This window comes from Gossypium hirsutum, chromosome D03, assembly GCF_007990345.1.
Source record: "Gossypium hirsutum isolate 1008001.06 chromosome D03, Gossypium_hirsutum_v2.1, whole genome shotgun sequence".
Classification (NCBI taxonomy): domain Eukaryota; kingdom Viridiplantae; phylum Streptophyta; class Magnoliopsida; order Malvales; family Malvaceae; genus Gossypium; species Gossypium hirsutum.
In genome coordinates, this window is record NC_053439.1 from 39,896,159 (window position 1) to 39,918,490 (window position 22,332).

The window sequence follows — 22,332 nt, forward strand, 5'->3', positions numbered from 1 at the left end:
GTGCTTTTTACCCCATTCACACAAGTCTTTCAGGGAGACCCTAATTTATGGCAGAGACACTCTCGTTAAAAAATGCGAAGGGTCATTTATTGAGTAGAGACAAACTCGATAACGAGTTTGGTTCAGATAGCAAGGAAGATAAGCAAGCTTCCATTTTGGTAGCATCAAAGAAGCGAGATAAAAGGTGTCGCTATTGTAAAAAGTTAGGTCACGTCAAAGTAGATTGTTATAAACTGTGAAATAAAAGAACTACTGAGAGTAATAAGGAATATGTAGCTAGTGCTAATTTGGCCAATGAAAGCGGTGATGATTTTTTGTTAGTGTCAACGAGCGATAACTCCAAGCTTACGTCCGAGTGGATCCTAGATTCGGGATGTTGTTTCCACATGTGTCCCAATAGAGAATGGTTCTCTACATACAGTTTGGTTGAAGGTGGAGTTGTGTGCATGGGAAACGATTCATCTAGTAAGGTAATTGGTATTGGTATTGTTAAAATTAGAATGCACGATGGGATGATTAGGACACTTTCAGATGTCAGGTATGTACCTGATTTATGAAAGAATCTCATCTCATTGAGTATTTTAGACTTGAAAGGATGCACAATCAACATCGAGTCAAGCAGCATTAAGGTATCTCATGGAGCTTTCATTTTGTTAAAAGGTAAAAAGACTGGCAGTCTTTATATTCTGGAAGGTTCTACAATGACCGGTAAAATCAGACGTCCCTCGTCCATTACGGAGTCAAAGTCAACTCGTTTGGAGCAAAGGCAACTTGGTCATAGGAGGGAAAAATGTATGACTGTTTCGTTGAAGAGAGGTTCTCTTTTTTATGTAGGTTTTGAAAAGTTAGGGCACTGTGTTCGTGAAGATCAGACCTAGGTTAGTTTTGATTTGGCAGTCTACAAGTTGAAGGCTAGAAGTCTTCTAGTTTCTAAGCACAAATTGGACTCAGTTAATTCCCTGCATAGTTCAAGATTAGCCCGTGGCGAGCTTTGGCAAAGATGACGTTGTGGAAACATGAGTCAAGGTGGAAATTTGTTAAGTATGACTCCTATTTCAGTCAAATTTGAGAAATAATCTTCTAGTTAAACTTTGTTTATTTTTTTCAATCAAAATTTGATTAGTTTAGATTTTTTTATTTGACCTATGAATTTAGCCTATAAATAGGCTCTTTTACAACTTTAGAAAATACACCCATTATAGATTATAACTCATAACACATTTAGAGAATTTTGTGTTTACGTTTTGAGGGTTCTTTGTTTTCGAATTTTTCGGGGTTTAGTTTTTATCTCCATCTTCTGTACTCTTCGTTCTTTTGCCATTATAGTATAATTATTTTTGCCCGTGGTTTTTTATCCTCTTTGGAGGGGTTTTTCCACGTTAAATTTGTTTGTTCAATATCTCAATTTCTTCCGCTATCTTTACTTGTTCGTTGCTTAATCGGATCAATCCCCAACATCTTGTTTTCTACGCAAGATTTCCTAGTTAATGGGGTGTCTTTCACTCAACTGAAATTCAAGAATTGGCTATGGAAACTCATGGTTGGCAACAACTTTCAAAATCCCCTCTTTTCTCTTTTTAGGTGCTGCACAGATTGGTTTTAAATTTTTTTATTTTTTTAAACGTTGTTTAATAAATTGAAAAATTAAATATTAAAAATTTAAGTTGATTTAATTTAAGTTTAGTATATGAATTAAAAGTAAGCATGAGATGTTTGATAAATATAATTTTTAAAAATTTAAATGTAATGTATTTAAAAGAATAATGTTAAAAGAAAATAAATAACTAAAAAAATTACTAAGTGATAAATAGCTGTTATCTGCTTATCATTTTCAACATTTTTTTATTCTTATTTTTTTATTATGGGTTATCAAATATGTTAAATTAATTTTAAGTTAGATTAATAGGTTATCAGCTAATTAAAAAGTCTTGAAAATCCATTTCTTTGCATTCAAGGGTTTAGATCTTCCTGGCTATCACTGCTCTTCCCCACTATTTAAGTTTGTTCATGGTTTAATTGGTCTTGGTGGTCCTTGAAAAATCTTTCTTTCCTTAAAAATAAATTTGCTCAATTGTTAAGCCGCATTTAAGCACCGCTAAAATTATTTTACAGAGTTTACTTTATTCTAACTCCAATAAAATTTATTTTGCTACTCGTTCTCAAAAAATTCCAAGTCATTAATTTTTCTATAGCAACGTATGTATGACAAAGCAAATTTTGAGGCGGTAAAAAAAAATAAAAAATCAAAAGTTCAACTTCTTCCTTATTCCTCCAATAGAAATGAAAATATTGAATATTTTAGTGAAAAACAAACTTGCATTTGAATCAAAGGATTGAAGTTGAAATAGCATTAAGACTTTGATGATTTCTGAAAAACCATTCGTGAAAATGATGATGCCTCCAACAACAATTCCAAACTTGGAATTTTGTGGGAAAATTCTCCTCCATGAAATCTTATTTACCCATTAATTTTGCTAATCTTACAATCTAGTCCGTTTAACTCTAGCCAATTTAATGAATCACATGCTCAGATCTCTTGGTTTAACGATTTTAAAAAAATCATACCAAAAACTGAATCAGGGCTTTACAAGTTTGTTCTTTCCTACAAGTTCATCACTATCCTTAAAAGTCTTTTGTGATTTTGATTGGGTTAGTTGTGTAGACACAAGCAGCTCAATCAAAATTCTCTTCTTAGATGGAAGGCTAAAAAATACGGTGTTCTTCCATTTGGTGCTTCACTTTACATTTCAAATTGTAGCAAATCCAAGAATGAACCAAATATATTAAAATTGATTGTGAGAGAGTTACCATACCATTGATTGTTACATCGTTCCTTGACATTATATCTAAATTGGGTAATATTCAACATTGCGAGAGACTGTTAATTGATAAATCTATTTAATTTTTATAATTTAAATTATCCTACCATTTAATCAAATTTTATTAGGATCAATTAATTTAAATATTGTTAGCCGATAAATTTAAATTTGTATTTTAAACTATTATTAACATAAGTTAGCTGCTTATTCATTCCTTTCTACTTTTATATATGCTTTCCTATAGATCCAATTTCTCTACAAAAAGCAACCATATGTCAATAATAGGCACATGGACAAGTGTCAGACAGATACCTCATTAAGGCATTTTTTATTATAATAGTTTTTTTGAAAAATACTCGATAGGATTTTATTCAAAATGTAAAAAAACAACATAACCTAAAGATAAAGAAGCCAAGCTAAAACTTGTGCAAATACTAAATTGGCCCAAACACAAACAGCGCGTCTTGGCCCACCACTACAAAAACAAAACCCAAAAAAGATTAGATATTTTCCAGTCAGATACACCAACTAGCACCCGTTTCCGAGATAATTTCTATCTTATCGATTCAGACGGTCTAGTTTCCAAAAATCCACAGCTTTCCAAAATCAAACCCTATCAGTTGCCACTTTCTCTTCCAGAACATTCTCACAACAACCATCCCTCAGTCAAGTTCTCTTGGTCTCCTTTTACCCATGGCTTCAACGACGAAATCTAGAACTCCTCCTTCCAGGTAATCTTCTCTATCCCTCTTTTAACTTTCAGTGGCCAGAGAATGAGCAAGAGTATTCGCTGATCTAGGCACATGCTTAAAATAGATCCTTTGAAATCCTCCTTTCATCTGTTGAATTTTTCGAATGATAGCTTCTACTTCTGATTTGTCTTGGTGATCTGTTTTACATTTTTTTATTATTGTCATTGCATCACCCTCCACTATCACTATTGGGAGCCTTAACTGAAGTCCTAGTAACAGCGCCTGGAAACATGCATGGCCCTCCATTGCAAACGGGGACGCAATTGCCCTATGGAGAATCGTTTTGGAGGCAACAATCTCACAGAATGAGTTTCTAGCAACAACCCCCGAACCCGGTCTGGCTTGGGTTTGATTGAAGGAGGCATTGAAGTTGATTTTGATAAACGAGTCTAGTAGAGGATTCCACTCCTCATTTCCTTTAAGTCTGGTAATCTTTTTGTCTTTTAACCCTTCGAGTTCTCGGATATATCGAACTACCCACTCGGCAATTTCCTTTCCAGTGGACTGTTTCCTTTCATGCAGTAATTGATTCCTGTTTGTCCAGATAGCCCATATGGAGCAACAGAACGTCCTACATTGTTTGTCCGGACACTTAAAAATCCAGGTAACCCACTCCCAATAATTCGTAACTGAGTTTGATAAAATCCAATTAAGATTTAAAAGTTCCCATACCTCCACTGTTGTAGGGCATTCTTGGAAAATACGGATAAAGTCCTCCACTTTTTCACTGTATCTGGGACAAAGTGCATCCACCACCAACCTTCTAGAAAATAGATTAGCTAATGTAGGAAGAAAATACCAAGAAGTTTTCCGAAGCATAATTTTTATTTTAGAGGGGACCTGTAATTTCCATAATTTTTTGTAGAAATTTGTGCTATCATCTTGTGCAGAATTTGTAGTTGAGAAGAAAGCATTTCCATGTAATAGTTTATAGGCGCTTTGAACGGAAAATTCCCCAGATGACTCACCCCTCAACACCAGTAAGGCCTCGTTCTTCTCCACGTTTAGGACTTTTTCAATAAAAAGTCCTCTTAAACGGAATGAAGAACAGCCTCCTTTCAGGTAAAATTTTCACCATCAGAAAAGGGCTTCTCTCTAGATGAAGCTAAAAATTTCTCTTTTTCTTCAGCTTGAACTGCTTTTGGATGATAATTGACCAAATTAACCTGTCTTCTCCCCCAAACGTTTTTTCCCCTCTGCTGGTTCCCCAAACGTTCTTTCCCCTCTGCTGGTGAAATTGGAGCTTTATACCTAATTTTTCCCCCATTTTCGGCTTTCAAAGCTATTTCCTATTCTTTGTTCCTCTTCCCGCAGGTGAGAGTTTCTTTTCTTCTTCTTCTTCTGTTTAATTAGTTCCTCTTCTGTTTAATCTCTGTCTAAGAACCTATGGGGTTTTTCGACCTTAACATTCCATACACGGATTCCACGCCACTTAGCAAGGCGAATTCCACCGTCGCCAAATGATCGCCTACAACCGTACGATCAGGGGCGTCATGTCTGATCGCGATCGGTGCTCGATTCCTCTTCTTGGTCTTTCCTCTCTCCTCAATGTTGCCCCCTTTCTCTCCTCTTCCATAAGCTTTCTCCGAGACCTCCTTGGGGTCCCTCGCTCCTCTCCATTCTGCCAGTACACGCGCCTCACCGTCTGCATTGATACCGCGTCGCAGTCACAAGCTTTAAATTCGGGAAATCCAATATTGAAGACGTACGACATTGTTGCCGTTAGGCCGTTGAACCAAAAATGCATTTGATCATGCTTGCGAAAAAGCCGAGGTCATTAATTGATTCAAATTTCAATGGAGAAAATTTTAAAGATATAGGTTTTAACTTTTTTTTTTGTGATTTAGGTGGATATAATTTCAATTGATTTCTCAGAGAAGTTGCCGTTTCGATTGAAATTGCCTATAGTTAAAGCTGCTATTAAGGTTTGTTATTGACTTGATTTCTATACTCGTTCAAAATTGAAAATTTGATTTGTTTTAATGAATAATTTCATCTTGGGGTCTCGCAGCGTGGGATATATTTTGAAATAACATATTCTGATCTTATTGTGGATGTTCATCAAAGGAGGCAAATCCTATCCAATGCTAAGGTGAGGAATTCAGAGCTTGTTGCATTGTTTTTGAACGGTTGTTTCTTTCTTTCTTTCTTTTTTTTTTGCTGTGTTCTAATAATTCTTGTGTTTTAGCGCATTAAAATATAAATTTATAGCTGATGAAATGGTGATGAACTAGGATATGAACAATTGGTGAGTAGCAGAAATTGAGAGATTCAGTTATGATTTTTTAGTTGCTTTATAAGATGCAATTTTGGTTGTTCTAGATAGTAGTGGATGCTGTCAATGTGAACTAATTATCTGTAGCATACTTTCCAGTTGCTGTTGGATTGGACTCAAGGAAAAAATGTCATACTTTCTAGTGCTGCACCTTCTGTATGTGAAGTTAGAGGGCCTAATGATGTTGCAAACTTAGCATCTTTGCTTGGTCTCTCTATGGAACGAGCTAAAGTAGCTATTTCCAAAAATTGTAGGTATGCTAATTCACAGAACTTTTTAGTTTTTGCGAGGGCCGTAGTTAATGTCTTATTCTGTGTGGACCTCCTTTTGTTTCATCTTTCAAGAGCCTTTTGACCAATGCTTTGAGAAGAAAGCACTTTTTCAAGGAGGTTATCAGAGTTGAAGCAGTGTCCTCCAGTATAAATCTTTGGAACTTGGAAATTAGCAATCAAAGTTCCAATATTGTCAATGTAAAGCCTGCAAACATGGAGGATCTAACTAGTAAGCCTATTCTATTTTGGTACTTTAGTCTGTTGCTTTCACTTCTTAAAGCATATGCAAGTTCAATGCTGTTCAATATATTTGCAAAAGTAATGGTTATTGTAATGTCTATCATTGCAGAGGTTATAACATCAGCAGAGCTTCACCCTACCCACTGTAATATGCTAGCATATAGTAGTTCAAAGGGCTCAATTCGCCTCATTGATTTGCGGCAATCAACTTTGTGTGATTCTCATCCTTATTGATTCTCATCCTTATTGCAAGTGTTTTACCCTTTTTAGTTTCTTTTGTTGAATTTACTGAGATTTGCACCAAAATTGAACTTTTGTTATTATCCTAAAGTTTAGATTTAAACAAAATATGTTCTGTGAAAGTGAGGCTATTTCATGTATTTGGTGGGTCTTCAGAGAATCATATCTCTTTACTTATATTTAACTTATATTTAGATATGTATTGGACGCAAATAGGATATATTTCAGTTTCAGTTATGTTGTGCTTTATACAATATTATTTATAATTATACTTGTAAAACTTCTTAAAAAAATATTGGCCACAGGTATTTCAAACCATCAAGGTCTTCCTGTTGATATTGTGCTTAAAAGTCTCGGCTAAATATTAGATAAATTTTGTAGCATTGAAGTTTTGTTTGTAGCAAATAACTCTAATCATAGATCAATGCATTTCAATTGTTGATGTCTTAAATTGCATTCCTTTGTTTGATTTGGATCTAGAATATAATTTAGGGTTAATGACAGTGAATTAAACAATTCGAGTGGTTTTGAAATGGAATTAATAAGAGATACTATAGCTTCTAGTTTAATGAATCCACTTTAAATTGTAAATATTATTGTAAAATTTTTAGTATTTATATTTGGTATATAAATATTATCCCTTTTTAAAATTTTAATCCAAATATATGTAATATTTTAATTTGTTAGGTTTATGTTTTCTATGTTATGTTAATATCTAATATGAGTTATATATTCAAATATATTTTAAAATAAAATAACACAAATCTGTTAAAAGCATTAATTAAAAATAAAAAATAATTTTTATAGTAATATAATTGTGTCAATATCTAACTACAAATATTTAATTATTATATTTAAATATTTAAATATTTAAATATAATTTATATATTCTAATTAAATTTAATAAATAATTAATATTAATTACTTAGAAATATTTAAAATTAATATTATATATTAAAATATTAACAATAAGTTTAATAAATTAATTTTTATATTTTTGTTAAAATATCATAATATTAACTAATTTGAACATTATTTAAATATATATTTGTTACTTTATAATGTCATGTCAAAAATGGACATTTTATTCTTCAAAAGCACCTTTTGACAGCAATACCAAACACTCAAATTTTTCAAAAGCACTTCTCAAAAGTACTTTTCTACAACACTTTTCAAAAGCACTTTTCAAAAGTAATGAAGAACTAACCCTAAGTCATCATAAACTTCTTGTGCTAAAGGAATTCGAAGGATCCTTGTTGCAACTTCTTCTGAAAAGGTACTATTTATTAGATTTGGTTTCCATTTTCTATCAATATTGTCTATTAAGTCTGATACCTAAACTAATTCCTCATTGATAATTGACTCATGTATTTTGTAACAGGCAGAACCTGGAAGCTACGCATCACTTGGAATAGAAATTCTTTCACCTAAACCCACTCTCCAACATAGCCCATTTTGCAAGAGTCCCTTAGTTGCCCAAACGCATTTCTAGGTAAACGAAGGAAAATCACCAAACCGTGTATGCAAAAAGTTTGACTTTGGAAAATATTTCGCCTTTAATGCTCAGGCTAAAAGAGAACCGGGATAATTAATAATGCACCAACCCTGCTTAGCTAACAATGTGATATTAATCTTGTTAAATTGCAAAATCCCATCCCCCCATAATCTTTTGAATCACATAAATTTTCCCAACCACATCAATTAATGCCTTTTTTATCAAGACCTTTCTGCCACCAATATTGTAACACCCTAAGTGTAGCCTAGGCATTATGGCCTAGTATGGAGAGTTACAACAACAATTTCTGAAAAGTCCAACTTAAATTACTTAGAATTCAAATAGTCCAAAAACATTTAAATAGATCTAAGAAACCATAAAAATCTAATCTCTAAAAACAACAATCTGAAAGGGTTGCAATAGTACAAATCCAGATAATACAGTAAAATAACCAAAACGGACAATGATCGAGCTCCTAATACGCCGACTTGCCCATGACTGGGGGTTACCTGAAATTCAAACAAACATATAAAATGACCTACAAGTTTAGTGTGTAACATATGTAATCAATTAAGCAGAATGATATCATACATGTTTTTGGGATTTCATTATTTAGACCATTCTTAGAAGAAACGAAAACACAAATAGAGTATGTAGATGTAGAACATATCAAATACAGATTCAGAGTCTTACTTCCATCTACTACACATCATCTCTGTCTATCCTTACACACCATATAGGGTATCAAGTACCCACTTATCCCTACACACCGCATAGTGACTATGTGTCATATTTAAGAGTAATTGCAAACTAGTTGCCATATCAGAGTGCGTTAAGTCACTAGAACATATATATATGTGGCTTAGCCACCAGAATTGATAGATAATTAAATTGCCTACACTTCCTCCTTTAACACAAATCTCACCCCAATGCAAATGCAAAATTAATAGATATCAGGGTCGTATATGTAGTGATACAGATTCAAATCGTATCCGACTAATACAGATTATACTTTACTCAACAGACATCACATCAGATATATATAACAAATTATACAATAACAAAACACCAGATATCAAATTTTACAGCTTAATTCAAATTATACGGGTCCTACGAAAGACCTACGTTCGATTTGAAAGACGTTTATGGCCATAAGGAAAATTTTAAAATTTTGGGCCATTCGTCCATGTGGATTCACAAGGCATACATGGCTGGTCTGTGTAGCCCACACGGCCTGGCACACAGCTGTGTAGCTCATATCAGTGCCTCACATGGATTGTCACATTGTCGTGTGACTCAAGTAAAAGAGTTACACGGTCTGGCACAAGGCTTGACACGCTTGTGGGACTCCAGTCAGAGAGTTACTCGGTCTAGCGCACAGCTTGACACACATCTGTGTGACTCAAGCCAGAGAGTTACACGGCTTGACACACAGCCTAGCACATGGTTGTGTGACATCGACAACCCCAATTTTGGCTTTCGCCGTTCGCTAATTTGTCAGATTTTTGTTACACACTTGATACGGTGTTGACGTAGAAACAATAGAGATGATTTTGGAACCTAAAAACTACATTACATTGACCAATCAGACGAATTAATCACACTGATTCGCTAAACTAACAATCGAAACCGAAACTACGTCGAAAAATGTCGAATCAAAATTTCGAAACGAAAATTAATGCTTAATCTCATACAAAACTTAAAATGTTGGAGGATCTTGTGTTGGATCGCCGGCACCCCTACGGCGCAGCGGAAAAATAAAAATTCGGCGACCTTAACCACGGATCCATGTGTGAGGAACGAATCGGGGGGATAAAGGTTACGAAATTATCGAATGTTTATTCTGAGTAGACAGCAACGCCTCAACAACGAGTAGTCTGATATGCTATCGAACCAAGCCGCAATCTATTGTGACCCCGGCCTCTACGTAATCCACCCAGTTGATTATAAACGGAAGGAATCCCCAAAACAATTTTGAAAAGAATTTTCTTTGACGACTGCTAGACCCCAGCAAAGAAAAAACTGGATTCTTATATATATATTTTTAGGGTTTCTAGAAATTAAAATAAATATAATAATATTTTAAACCAAAAATTATAATTACATTAATTATAATATAATTTCGGTAAACCATATATTTACTTGAATTTATATACTAACCAAATTCATGTTCTCATAATGCGTACAACAACCTTGTACATAATGTGTTCGATATTTGATTACCCAATTAAATTAATTCTATAATTAATTTAATTCAAGCGACAAGCAAACACAATACCAACTATGTTTTATTCCGTTCATTTCAACTATAGGGTGTGACCCTATAGGTTCCTGTAACGTTAGCAATAATACTAGAACGATTCCAGTGTTACAAACAATGAGTGGCATCTAGCAATGCATCATTGCTACCTAAGTCACAATAAATCATGATTCGATATAACCTTTTATGATTAACCTTTTATGCAATAATCCTTAAGTCCTTTATCTTTGGATTGGACACAAGTCATGGAATAGTCACAGTTGCATAGTCCATTCCATGTTCCTTGATATCTTAAGCAGACTACGATATACAAATAAGTATGACATCTCATATTAACTTATTTGAGCATGGCCATGCATTTCTAGTCTCACTCAATCAAGTGGCCTAAGATATTACTCCCATTATGTAGGAGGGGCTTATCCTATCTCGATCAACCATATCCCTCTACATAGATCATGGTATATCCAACATCAGCCTTTATAGAACAACCAATTACAATGTACGTTTGACTGTATCAAAATATACAACTCACGATGTTGGGAATATGATGATCTCACGTCTGAGGATCATATACATATTAATCACTATGAGTAATGTTGTGACAATTACATAATAATCCAAGAAACATACTCATAACGGGCCAGTCCAATATGTTGTTCTCTAACACACATATTCATGCATCGATTTTGACATTCCCTATCAATGACAACTCTTTATCATCAACCAACTACATATTAGTCTTAATGCATTATCGTTGTCCTATCCAACAATAATACTTGAATAAGGAACTTTTAAGAATAATCATATTATTCTTAGGACATTATTATAAAACAATTTATTTATACACACAAAAAAGAAACTGAAATAATAATGGTAACGCCTTATATTAATAAACATGATAAATCAAGTATATTATTGCAACCATCTCATGATTGATCTTTGGGCATACTCTAACATCTTGATACGCAACCTCTTTGCCTATAAAAAAAAATCAATCGAATGCTTAACAGAGAGTTCGAAACAAAACAACAATAATGTTAACCTTATCAAGGAACAAACAAAATCAAGCAGCAAGAGAAGGAAACAATGACAAAACTTATGCTATAGCCTTTCAATCGAATAAGAACAACCCAATTCTTCGACAATTCCAGTAGCAAAATTAATAAAAGAAAGTAAAAGAAAAAACATAGGAAGGAGAAAGAAGAACGATAGTAATAGAAAAGAAAGGAAAGAAAAACAATTGAAAACGTGAAAGAAAAGAGAGATTTTGGGAAAAAGAAAAATCAATTAATAAAACAAAAAAAATAAAACTTATTTCACAAGTAGCATAAAAATACTTCCCTATCGCTTATGCAAAGACTCGAACACAAGTCCAAAGGATAAGCTAAAACCTTACCACTAACCATTAGGTTCATCGTTGACACAAATTGACGCAAGATTAAAATTAAGTCGAAAGTTCAAAGACACAAGTTGAGTCAAAAGAAATAGCAAAATATTTCCAAAAGTGTCTGAAACACAATTAAGGCTTTAAACCACTGAAGTAGATACTTAATTATTAATAGAATTTAATAAGCAAAATTTTAAATTTTTCGGGCGTTTCAACTCTCTCCCCTTAAAAAGAAATTTCGGACTCAAAATTTACTTGATTTAAACAAATAAGGGCATTTTTGTCAAATTGAATCCTTAGGTTCCCATGTGGCTTCCTCGGTGTAATGATTCCTCCACAAGACTTTAACCAAAGGAACAATTTTCCTTCTAAAGACCTTAACGCCTCAATCCATAATTTGAACAGGCTCCTCCTCAAAGGTTAGATTTAGTCTTACCTCTATCTCCTCAACAGGAACAATATGAGATGGATCAGGCTGATATCGTCTCAACATAGAGACGTGGAACACATAATAAATTCTTTCTAATTCTAGAGGTAGCTCTAACTGATAGGCGACCGGTCCTATACATTTCAAAATTCGATAAGACTTAATGAACCTCGGGCTTAACTTGCTTTTACTTCCAAACCGGAGAACCTTTTTCCACAGAGATTCTTTAAGAAAAACGTAGTCACTCATAGAATACTCAATGTCTCTTCTCTTCAGATTTGAATATGGTTTCTGCCTATCAGAAGCTACCTTAAGACAATACCGACTCGTCGAAACTTATCTTCAGTCTCAAAAGCTAACTTAGGACCCAAAACCCAACGCTCACCTAAATTAGTCCAACATAGAGGGATACGACATTTACGACCATACGGAGCCTCGTACGAGGCCATCTGAATACTAGACTGGAAGCTGTTATTATACAGAAACTTAGCTAGCGGTAGAAACTCCTTCCAACTACCTTAAAAGTTGATCATACAACTTTGTAACATATCCTCTAGAATATAAATCACTCTCTCAAATTGTTCATCGTTTTGAGGATGGAATTCAGTATTGAAGTCTAATCAAGTACCTAATACCTTGTGGAGTTTCTTCCATAATTGAGAAGTGAAATGAGGATCTTTGTCAGAGATAATCAAAAATAGAACCCTATGCAATCTTACAATTTCAAAAACATATAATTTAGCTAGCTTCTGCAATGAGTATTTAGTCCTGACAAGTAGAAAATGAGCAGACCTAGTCAATTGATCTACGATGACCCATACATAATCCTTCTTTCACTAGCGAAGTCCATATTCACTCGCTCTCATTTCAAATGGGAATCTTAACAAATTTTAGTAGATTTGAAGGCAGTTGGTGCTTAGCCTTAAACATAATTCACACTTGCTCAGCTTAGCATAGAGCTTTTTCTCACGGAGCATCTACAAAACTACTCTAAGATGCTCATCATGCTCATCCTTAGTCTTAGAGTATATCGAAATATCATCGATGAAAACCACGACAAACTAATCCATATACAACTGGAACACTCGATTCATCAAATCTATAAATGCAGTCGGAGCATTTGTCAAACCAAATGGCATGACTAGGAACTCGTAGTGCCCATAACGAGTCCTAAAAGTGATCTTAAACACATTAGCCTATTTAACCTTTAACTGATGATACAATGAATGGAGACTGATTTTGGAGAATACGGATGCCCCACAAAACTGATCAAATATGTTGTCAATTCTCGTAAGCTAATACTTATTCTTTACTATCAATTTATTCAACTGACGGTAATCCACACACATTCTCATCGTCCAGTCTTTCTTCTTTACATATATAATGGATGCTCCTTGTAACACCCCAAAATAGGGCACATGGTATATCGGTAATGTTTTCGATTATTGTTTTTAAAAAATCAAATCAATTTTTGAAAAAGTGTTTTGGAAATCTTTTATTTTAGAAAAAGGACTGATTTGTAATGGAGACAAAATTATGAGCATTTATGTTGCAGTTGTACCAATTTTTAAAATTGAACCTAAAAATCACCCCCACCTACAGTTTTCACATTATTTCTTCTCTTTTGTTTGTTAGTGCCACCGCTTACTCTCCCAACCTCTCATCCTTGATTTTCTTTGTTAAATCTTCACTCTCTTGGTTTCCATCATTCCCCAAGCATTAAATCTTCAAGAAAACATTCCAAAACTCTATAGATTTCATCATCTTTTTCACGTGTGAGTTTTTTGGGTTTTCAAAAAATCTTTAGTTTTCTTCCATCAAAGGTAACCATTCATCTACCCATTAGTTTTGAATATTATTTAGTCTTTAAAATCAAATTATTAGCCATTAAATCACATGTTTTGATTAAAAGCTGAAAATAGAGTCGTTAATGGTGAATTTCAGGATTTTAAGTAAAAATATGGTTTCAAAGTGTTTTTCAATTAGTATTGACATGATTAAGAGGTTTCTAAACTTGTTTTGAAGTTTTGATAAAGATTTCTTGAGTTTTAATAAATTTTCAAAAAATAGTCATAAAACATGTTAAAAGAGTCGATACCATGAATTAAGTATTTTATTGTAGTTTAAATGTTGGGCATTAGTCGTAGGTGATTATAAGACGAATGAAATTGATTTTAGGCAAAAATACTGATTATAGATCGAGATATTTGAATTTAAAGCTTGTTATGTTAAAGGTTTCGATTACATGAAAACTTAGTTTATGCTTATGTTTTTGATTGCTTGTGGTGAGTCATTGGCTGAATTTTGAATGTATTGTTGTGTTAATTTATTGTGTTGAAATTTCAGATTTGCTAGGACTATCTACGAGCTAGGAAAGTATAGATTGAGCTTTTGGCTTCTCAGTGAAAGCGTATTGGTGAGTGTTTGGAATTGTTGCTTGTAGACATGAGTCATATGTTATTTGAGAATTTAGTAGTAGCCTAAACCCCTATTCTAAATTCTAAGTGTAAGCATTCTCATACCTATTTTTATCTTGTGAATTATGTGCTTATATAAATGTGAATATGTGAGTTGGAATGAAATGTTATAACATGTCATATGTGGTTGTGATATTGTGCAAGTGCAAATGTGTACATGTTATGTATATGTTAAATGTTAGTGACGGCGTTTTGCTAAAAAAACAAATATACAGTGGTAGTGCACGGATAATCGGTAAGTAATATGTGTTTGGTTTTAGATATTTTGGCCTTGTGATCTTGAAACCATTGGATATAGTTGGCATGCCATAGGATTGTGAGTACTCACCTATATGTACAGTGATTTTGGGCATTGAGGACCTGAGACATGTTAAAGGGATAAGGAATGTGGGCTAAGATCAATTCAATGAGACATATGAGGGGAAATAAGGAGAGTGTTAGCTATATGCTTCACGTATGGGATATGTTCGACTCTATGAGTCATTTGGTATGATTAGAGATCCGTGTATCCTATATGTGGTGATAGTGCCCACTTTATGTTTCATACCTCAAGTGCCAATTTACCATTATAAGCGATTGTGTGAAATGTGTTATGTGATATATGCTTGAATGAGTATGTAAATGCTATGTAGATGAACTAATAGATAATGCATGAATAGGTATTATATAACTCTAGACATAAGAATACTGTAATTGTATATATATATATGGTTGTGTTGTGGATGCATGATGACATGTTTGCGTAGTGGTTATTCTAATCATTCACTAAGCTTGTTTAAGCTTACTCACTCTTTTCAACATACACAGATTAGTGACGTTTCGGTGTGGGCAGTGTGGTTTTTCCGAGGGAATGATCCAAGGAAGACTTGTTAATATTTTGTAGGTGTTCATCATATATTTATTTACATTTTAGGGAATAAGGCAATGTGGTAGACTTGTTTATAGCCATGTTAGTTCTGAACATTTTGCTGGTTATTGCTTTTGTTTATGAGGTTTATGAGTTATAAATATGCTTAGGTTTATGGACATTGATGATGGCATGATGTTTCTTGCTTGGACACATTTCTGACATTTTAGACTGTTAAATTTAGTCGTTTGGATGATTATTTATCGAAGTATTTGATGCATGATGTTTAGGAACTAATTTGGAATAGACTAAATACTTTTGCATGCTGTACTTTTGTGGTCTGAGGTAGAGATATCGATATTCGTTTTCTAAAAATGATACCACTGTCTTTTAGAACGCGTAGGAAAGTTAGTATAGAGATTTGGTATCGATACCTTTACTCGAGTATTGATGCTCGGAGTAAATATATCGATACTTTATGACGGGCACTAATAATTTTTTACAGTATTATTTTTGTGCAATAAACAAAATGCAAGTTTGGTATCAATTTTTCAGATGATATCGATACCACTTAAAGAAAATATCGATACCTTAGGGTTAGTATCGATACCTACATGTTTGACTTTAAAATTTTGCTAAGTCCAAATGCTTAAATTATTAACATGCTAAGTTACATTGATGTATGTCCAGCATGATTTAATGATGATTAATGTATGTCTTAAAACCTGTGAAAATGCGAAGAATAAAATGTGTCAGCTTTAATAAAATGAACACTGTAATATACAAGTAGTGAAATAATGGTGTGACATCTTTATATTCGATCTTTATGATCGGGTCGGGTATAGGGTGTTACATTTGGTGATATCAAAGCTCTAGGTTCATTAACAATCAGACCTAGGTGATTATTATGTGTTTGGATTTTTGAAACTCATGGTTCTAAATCTCTCTATTTTCTTAAAATTGTTGACATAATTCTGATTGAATTGCATGTGGGGTAGGAACAGGAACACATAGCCTTAATCCTAATGTTTTCTTGTTGGAACAAGAATTGGATCTTCTCCTCGCCACTCACACCGTTTATTTGTTTGTCTGTATGCTAAATTATTAGATATGCCTTTTAGACGTGTTAATGTTAGGGCTAGTGCTCAAGAGGATGGTACATCTTCTGTACCTCCTCTTCCACCGTGTAGGGAGAACTTACATGATGATGGTGTAGGCCTTATGATGGATGCTATGACAGGAGCGCTTCAGCAGATTGCTGGTGCTAACTCTGCTTCTGCACTTGTTAACCAAGGATTACCGCTTGAACATCTTCGGGCGTTGTGTGGAAAAGAAATTTACAGAATGAAAGGTACTAATTCAATCTTAGCTGAGTACTGGGTGGAAAGAGTTGAAAGGATCCTCGAGCAGATGCCCTGTTTTGACAAGGAGAAGTTGGGTTGTGCTGTGTCGTTACTCGACAGTGAAGCTCATCGTTAGTAGAATACGATGAAGAGAGGTATTGTTTCTAATAGATTGACTTGGAATTACTTTTTTAAGACTTTTAAGAGAAAGTTTATGGGCAAGTAGTATATGGAGGCTCATAAGCGTGAGTTTCTTGATTTGGTTCAGGGTGATTTGTTAGCGGCTGATTATGAGGCTGAGTTCGTGTGACTTAGTCAGTACGCTCCTGAGATGATTCTTTTTGAGAGGGATCGATGTAAGAGGTTTTGATTTGGGCTTAATTGTGAGATTCGAGTTTACTTGGTAGCTCAGAACTATGAGATATTTGATGTGTTAATTGAGAAAGCCAAAGCAGTTGAGGAGACTTTGGCTGAGCCGCCTTGTTCTATGGTAACTAAATCGAGTAAGAGCACTTTTGACTGTGTATTCACAAGATTGTCTAAGAGAAGACCTGATATTCAGGCCGCTGAACAGAATTAGAGGGACTTGACCTCTCTCTTAGTCCTTCTTCTCGCGCTCAGTGTGCTTGACTTCCTCAGCAATCTTTGCCTTGTCCACCAAGATCTCAAACACTCGCTCCCTCTAAGGAGCGATCAGAACCTTCAAATCATATATTAGTCCTTCCTCGAACCGAACACTGTTCTCATAATCAATTGAAACCAAACCTTGAGCATATCTGCTTGACCTAAAAAATTCAGCCCTATACTCAACCATGATCCTATCACCCTGAGTTAGGCTCATAAACTCGTATCTACGAGCCTCCACATAACTCGCCTCCATATATTTACTTTGGAAGGCGGTCCTGAAGAAACCCCAAGTGATACGTTCGGGCTAGGTGCCCTCCTCTACGGTTAGCCATCACTGGTAAACCTCATCTCGAAGTAGAGACACTGCACCCCTCAATTTTTTTTCAGAAGCGCAGTCAATATCGTTCAGAATACGCTTGGTGGCCACTAACCAGTACTCGACCACTATCAAGGCGACTCTTGTGACGCCCCTGAACACCTTAGCACCATTCGACTGGAGTCGTTCAGTTATCAACCCTCAGCCTCCAAATCCAGAATGGATCCTAGTGGCCCTCTCTAACACACGAAGCATGATTTAAGACAGTGCGTCGTCCCCACCCATTGGAGTTTGAGACCTGGTCTCAGTAGTAGGAGTACCATCTGTCCCACTAGTGTCTAGATTGGGCATACTACCCATAGAGGATGATTTAGCTTGAGCTCTTCCTCGGCACCCATGTGTACCCCATCCATGACTATCACGCGAACTCATTGTACCTACTGATCTACAAATTTTAGAAGTTTACGAATCAGTTGGAAGTTCTTAGCAGATACCTTATGTCACAATTCATATCAAAATAATTTCAAGTGTTGCTATAGTCTTTAACTAAAGCAAGTAATTCTAATCACTATAGTGTTTTTCTAGCTAAACAGTATAGCTAAAGTAAAAGTACTTATACGTTCAGCGCCAAATACTCGGTCTTTCAAAAAATCAGGTTTCAAAGTTAATCAGAAAAATATTTTATTCAAAAACACTTTTCATAAAAATCGGAGCCCAAAAATCATAGCCCAAGTTTTGAAATCTGACTATGATACCACTAAACGTAACACCCCAAACCAAGTTTAGACGTTATAACCTAGTTTGGAGAGTTACAACAACAAATTTTGAAAAGTCCAATTTAAATTACTTAAAATTCAAATGGTCCAAAAACATTTAAACAGATATAACAAACCATAAAAATTTAATCTCTAAAAACAACAATCTGAAAGGGTTGCAATAGTATAAATTTAGATAAAACAATAAAATAACAAAAGTAGACAATAACCGAGCTCCTGATATGTCGACCTACTTATGACTGAGGGTTACCTGAAATTCAAACAAACAGACAAAATGAGCTGTGAGCTCAATGTGTAACATATGTAATCAATGAAGCAGAATGATAACAAATATGTTGCTGGGATCTCATTCCTCAGACCATTCTCAGAAGAAGAAATAGAAACAAAAATAGAGTATGTTGATATATATTCAGAGTCCTACCCTATCCGCTATACACCATCTCCGCAAATCCCTACACACCATATGGGGTATCAAGTACCCATCCATCCCTGCACACCACATAGTGACTGTGTGTCACATTTCAGAATAATTCCAAATCAGAGTGCGTTAAGTCACCAGAATCAGATATATATATGGCTTATCCACCAGAATCAACAGATAATTAAACTGCTCACACTTCCTCCTTTAACACAAATCCCACCCCAATGCAAATGCAAAACTAACAAATATTTGGGTCATATATACAGTGATACAGATTCAAATCATATCTAGCTAATACATGTCATACTTTACTCAACATACATCACATCAGATATATGTACAGGTAACAAATTAGACAGTAATAAAACATCATATATCAAGTTTTGTAGCTTAAGTCAAATCATACGGACCCTACGGACAGCCTATGTTCGATCCGAACGATGTTTACGGCCTTAGGGAAAATTTTAGAATTTTGGCTCATATTAGTGCCTCACACGGATTGTCACACGGCCTAACACATAGTCATGTGACTCAAGTTAGAGAGTTAGATAGTCTGACACATGGCCTGACACACGCCCGTGTGACTCAAGTCAAAGAGTTACACAGTCTAACACACGGCCTGACACATGCTCGTGTGACTCAAGTCAAAGAGTTATACGGTCTAGCACATGGCCTGACACATACCCGTCTAACTCAAGTTAGAGAGTTACACGGTCTGGCATAGGGCCTAACACACGGCTGTGTTGCGCCGGCAACCCCAATTTTAGCTTTCACCGTTTGCTGATTTCTTGGGTTCTTGTTACAAACATGATACGGTTTTGACGTAAAAGCAAGAGAGATGATTTTGGAACCTAAAAATGACATTACATTGAACAATCAGACGAATTAATCGCACCGATTCACTAAACTAACAATCAAAACCGAAACTAAGTTGAAAAAATTTGACTCAAAATCTTGAAACAGAAAGTAACGCTTACCCTCGCACAAAAACAACAACACGAAACTTAAAACATTAAAGGATCTTGATACGCAACCTCTTTGCCTATAAACAAAATCAATTGAATACTTAACGGAGAGTTCAGAACAAAACGGCAATAATGTTAACCTTGACAAGGAACAGACAAATCAAGCAGTAATAGAATAAAACAACGATGAAACTTACGCTATAGCCTTTCAATCAAACAAGAACAACCCAATTATTCGACAATTCCAGCAACAAAATTAATAAAATAAAGTAAAAGAAAAAACAAAAGAAGAAGAAAGAAGAATGATAGTAACGAAAAAGAAAGGAAAGAAAAAAAATTGAAAACATGAAAGAAAAGAGAGATTTTGGGAAAAACAAAAATCAATTAATAAAACAAAAAACTGATTTCACAAGTAGCATAAAAATACTTCCTTATCGCTTACGAGAGACTCGAACATAAGACCAAAGGATAAGTTGAAGCCTTACCACTGAACCACTAGGCTCATCGTTGATCCAAATTGATGCATGATTAAACTTAAGTCGAAAGTTCAAAAATACTGGTTAATTCAAAACAAATAGTAAATGTAACACCCCAAACTCGACCTAAACATTAGGGCCGAATCTGGTGATGTCACATTGTAACACCTCTTACTCGTATTCAACGCTGGAATAGGGTACGAGATATTACCAGAATAAATACACTTATAGACATATTAAACCGAGTTATAAAATTTCATTTAAATTAAAAACTTTTAAATTATTATCTTTGAGTTGCTAATTAGGGTATACGAGGCCCAATACATACCCATTCATATGCTCAATATATTCGTTAAATCAATCCAATATTGAAGAATCCACTTTATGTCAGAATCAATATTAATAACAATCATAAATCTTTTCATGTTAATCTCATATATCACTTACCGAATTTCGAATGTTAATTTACAAATATGTAATTCACTAACACATTCTAGTATACACGATGTTTAATTGATGAAATCATTTAATTGAGCTAAATTTCATGTTCATTCCAAATTTTCTTCTAAATCCATAAATGCTTCCACTTACCATTTACCTAATCAATTTCTTGAACCAAGCTATCACACGACAATAATACATCACCTGTGCTTCATGAATTCAATATTCGATTCTTATCACCATCAAATCCATCTCATTTGAATACTTAAAGTTTATTCAAGCATATATTATTATGTTTCATATACCAAGCATATGTCAAAATTACGAATACACAATCAATTCATTTGTCATTTATTTGACTAGCAAATTAACCTCAAAATTTATAACATTCCATTACTTAAGATATGCCATAAAACACTCCTTTAACATAAACTAGCACCATGGCCAAATTTTTATTATGCTATTTATTACTTTTTTTTCCGAATCACATAGCAAAATATTACAAATATGCATATATTTGAATACTATAATTATGCATCAACTTACCAACATGAGTTAATTCATGAGTCACTCATGACATCACTTCATGCCAAATATACCACACACATATGCTATGAAACTTTATTTTCTCTCATGAGCTTACCATGACAAGTAATGCACCACTATAAACATCACTCCTATTTCAACGTTTATCGATTATAATCAGGCATATAACCAATTATACACAATTTATTCATATACTTTATTGTCCTCCTCCTCCTCTCCATCCCACATCCTTTATGTATATAACATGCTCAAATAGCATTATACATAATTTCACTATTCACTTATATTTAAATTCAAAGCTGTCTATTTGAGTCAGAGTCACTAAATCATTTTCATCCGGAGCTACAGAGCTCAAAATTAATATCCGATAATTTTCCCTGAAACTAGACTCACATTTCTTCTTACCATAAAATTTTCAAAATTTTTGACTTGGCCAATTAATATACTTTATTCTTTAAAGTCATCCCTGTTTCACTGCTCAACATCTCTGACCTCTCTGACTTGGCCAATTTTCATTTTTTTCCTTTGAAAATAGAATTATAATTCATAATTATTTTTGTACAATTTTCAATTATTTTCCAAAGTCAGAACAGGGGATTCCGAAATCAATCCGACCCTGCCTCACTAAAATTCAAATATCTCAAAATATATAACTCTTTTACTTGTTCTGTTTCTTTTATGTAAAAATAGACTCATTAAACTTTCATTTCATATCTTATTCACTCTCTAATTCAATTTTCACCATTTTTGGTGATTTTTCAAATTCACACAACTATTGTTGTCTAAACTGTTTTGTTGTAAAATGTATTCTTTCATAATTTCACTTTTTCACTATATCAATTCCATTGATTTTTTCACATCTCATTCCAATAGTTCATTTCAATTCATATACAATTCATTCAATTTATCACTATATTCAATGCAATCCAA

General features: G+C 34.2%; 1 protein-coding gene and 1 pseudogene across 1 annotated transcript; one reads left to right on the top strand and one right to left on the bottom strand.

Annotated features, from left to right (window-relative positions):
• Nucleotides 1-3,334: 3,334 nt before the first annotated feature.
• On the top strand, nt 3,335-6,831 carry LOC107949756 (protein GAMETOPHYTE DEFECTIVE 1-like; annotated as a pseudogene).
• LOC107949907 (uncharacterized) lies at nt 3,572-4,390 on the bottom strand. Its single transcript, XM_016884671.1, has one exon. The coding sequence runs from the start codon at nt 4,388-4,390 to the stop codon at nt 3,572-3,574; it is 819 nt and encodes a 272-aa protein (XP_016740160.1).
• Nucleotides 6,832-22,332: the final 15,501 nt, after the last annotated feature.

Bases quoted from the DNA above. Each gene is read 5' to 3' on its own strand.
- LOC107949907 (XM_016884671.1), bottom strand. From the start codon at position 4,390: ATGCTTCGGAAAACTTCTTGGTATTTTCTTCCTACATTAGCTAATCTA.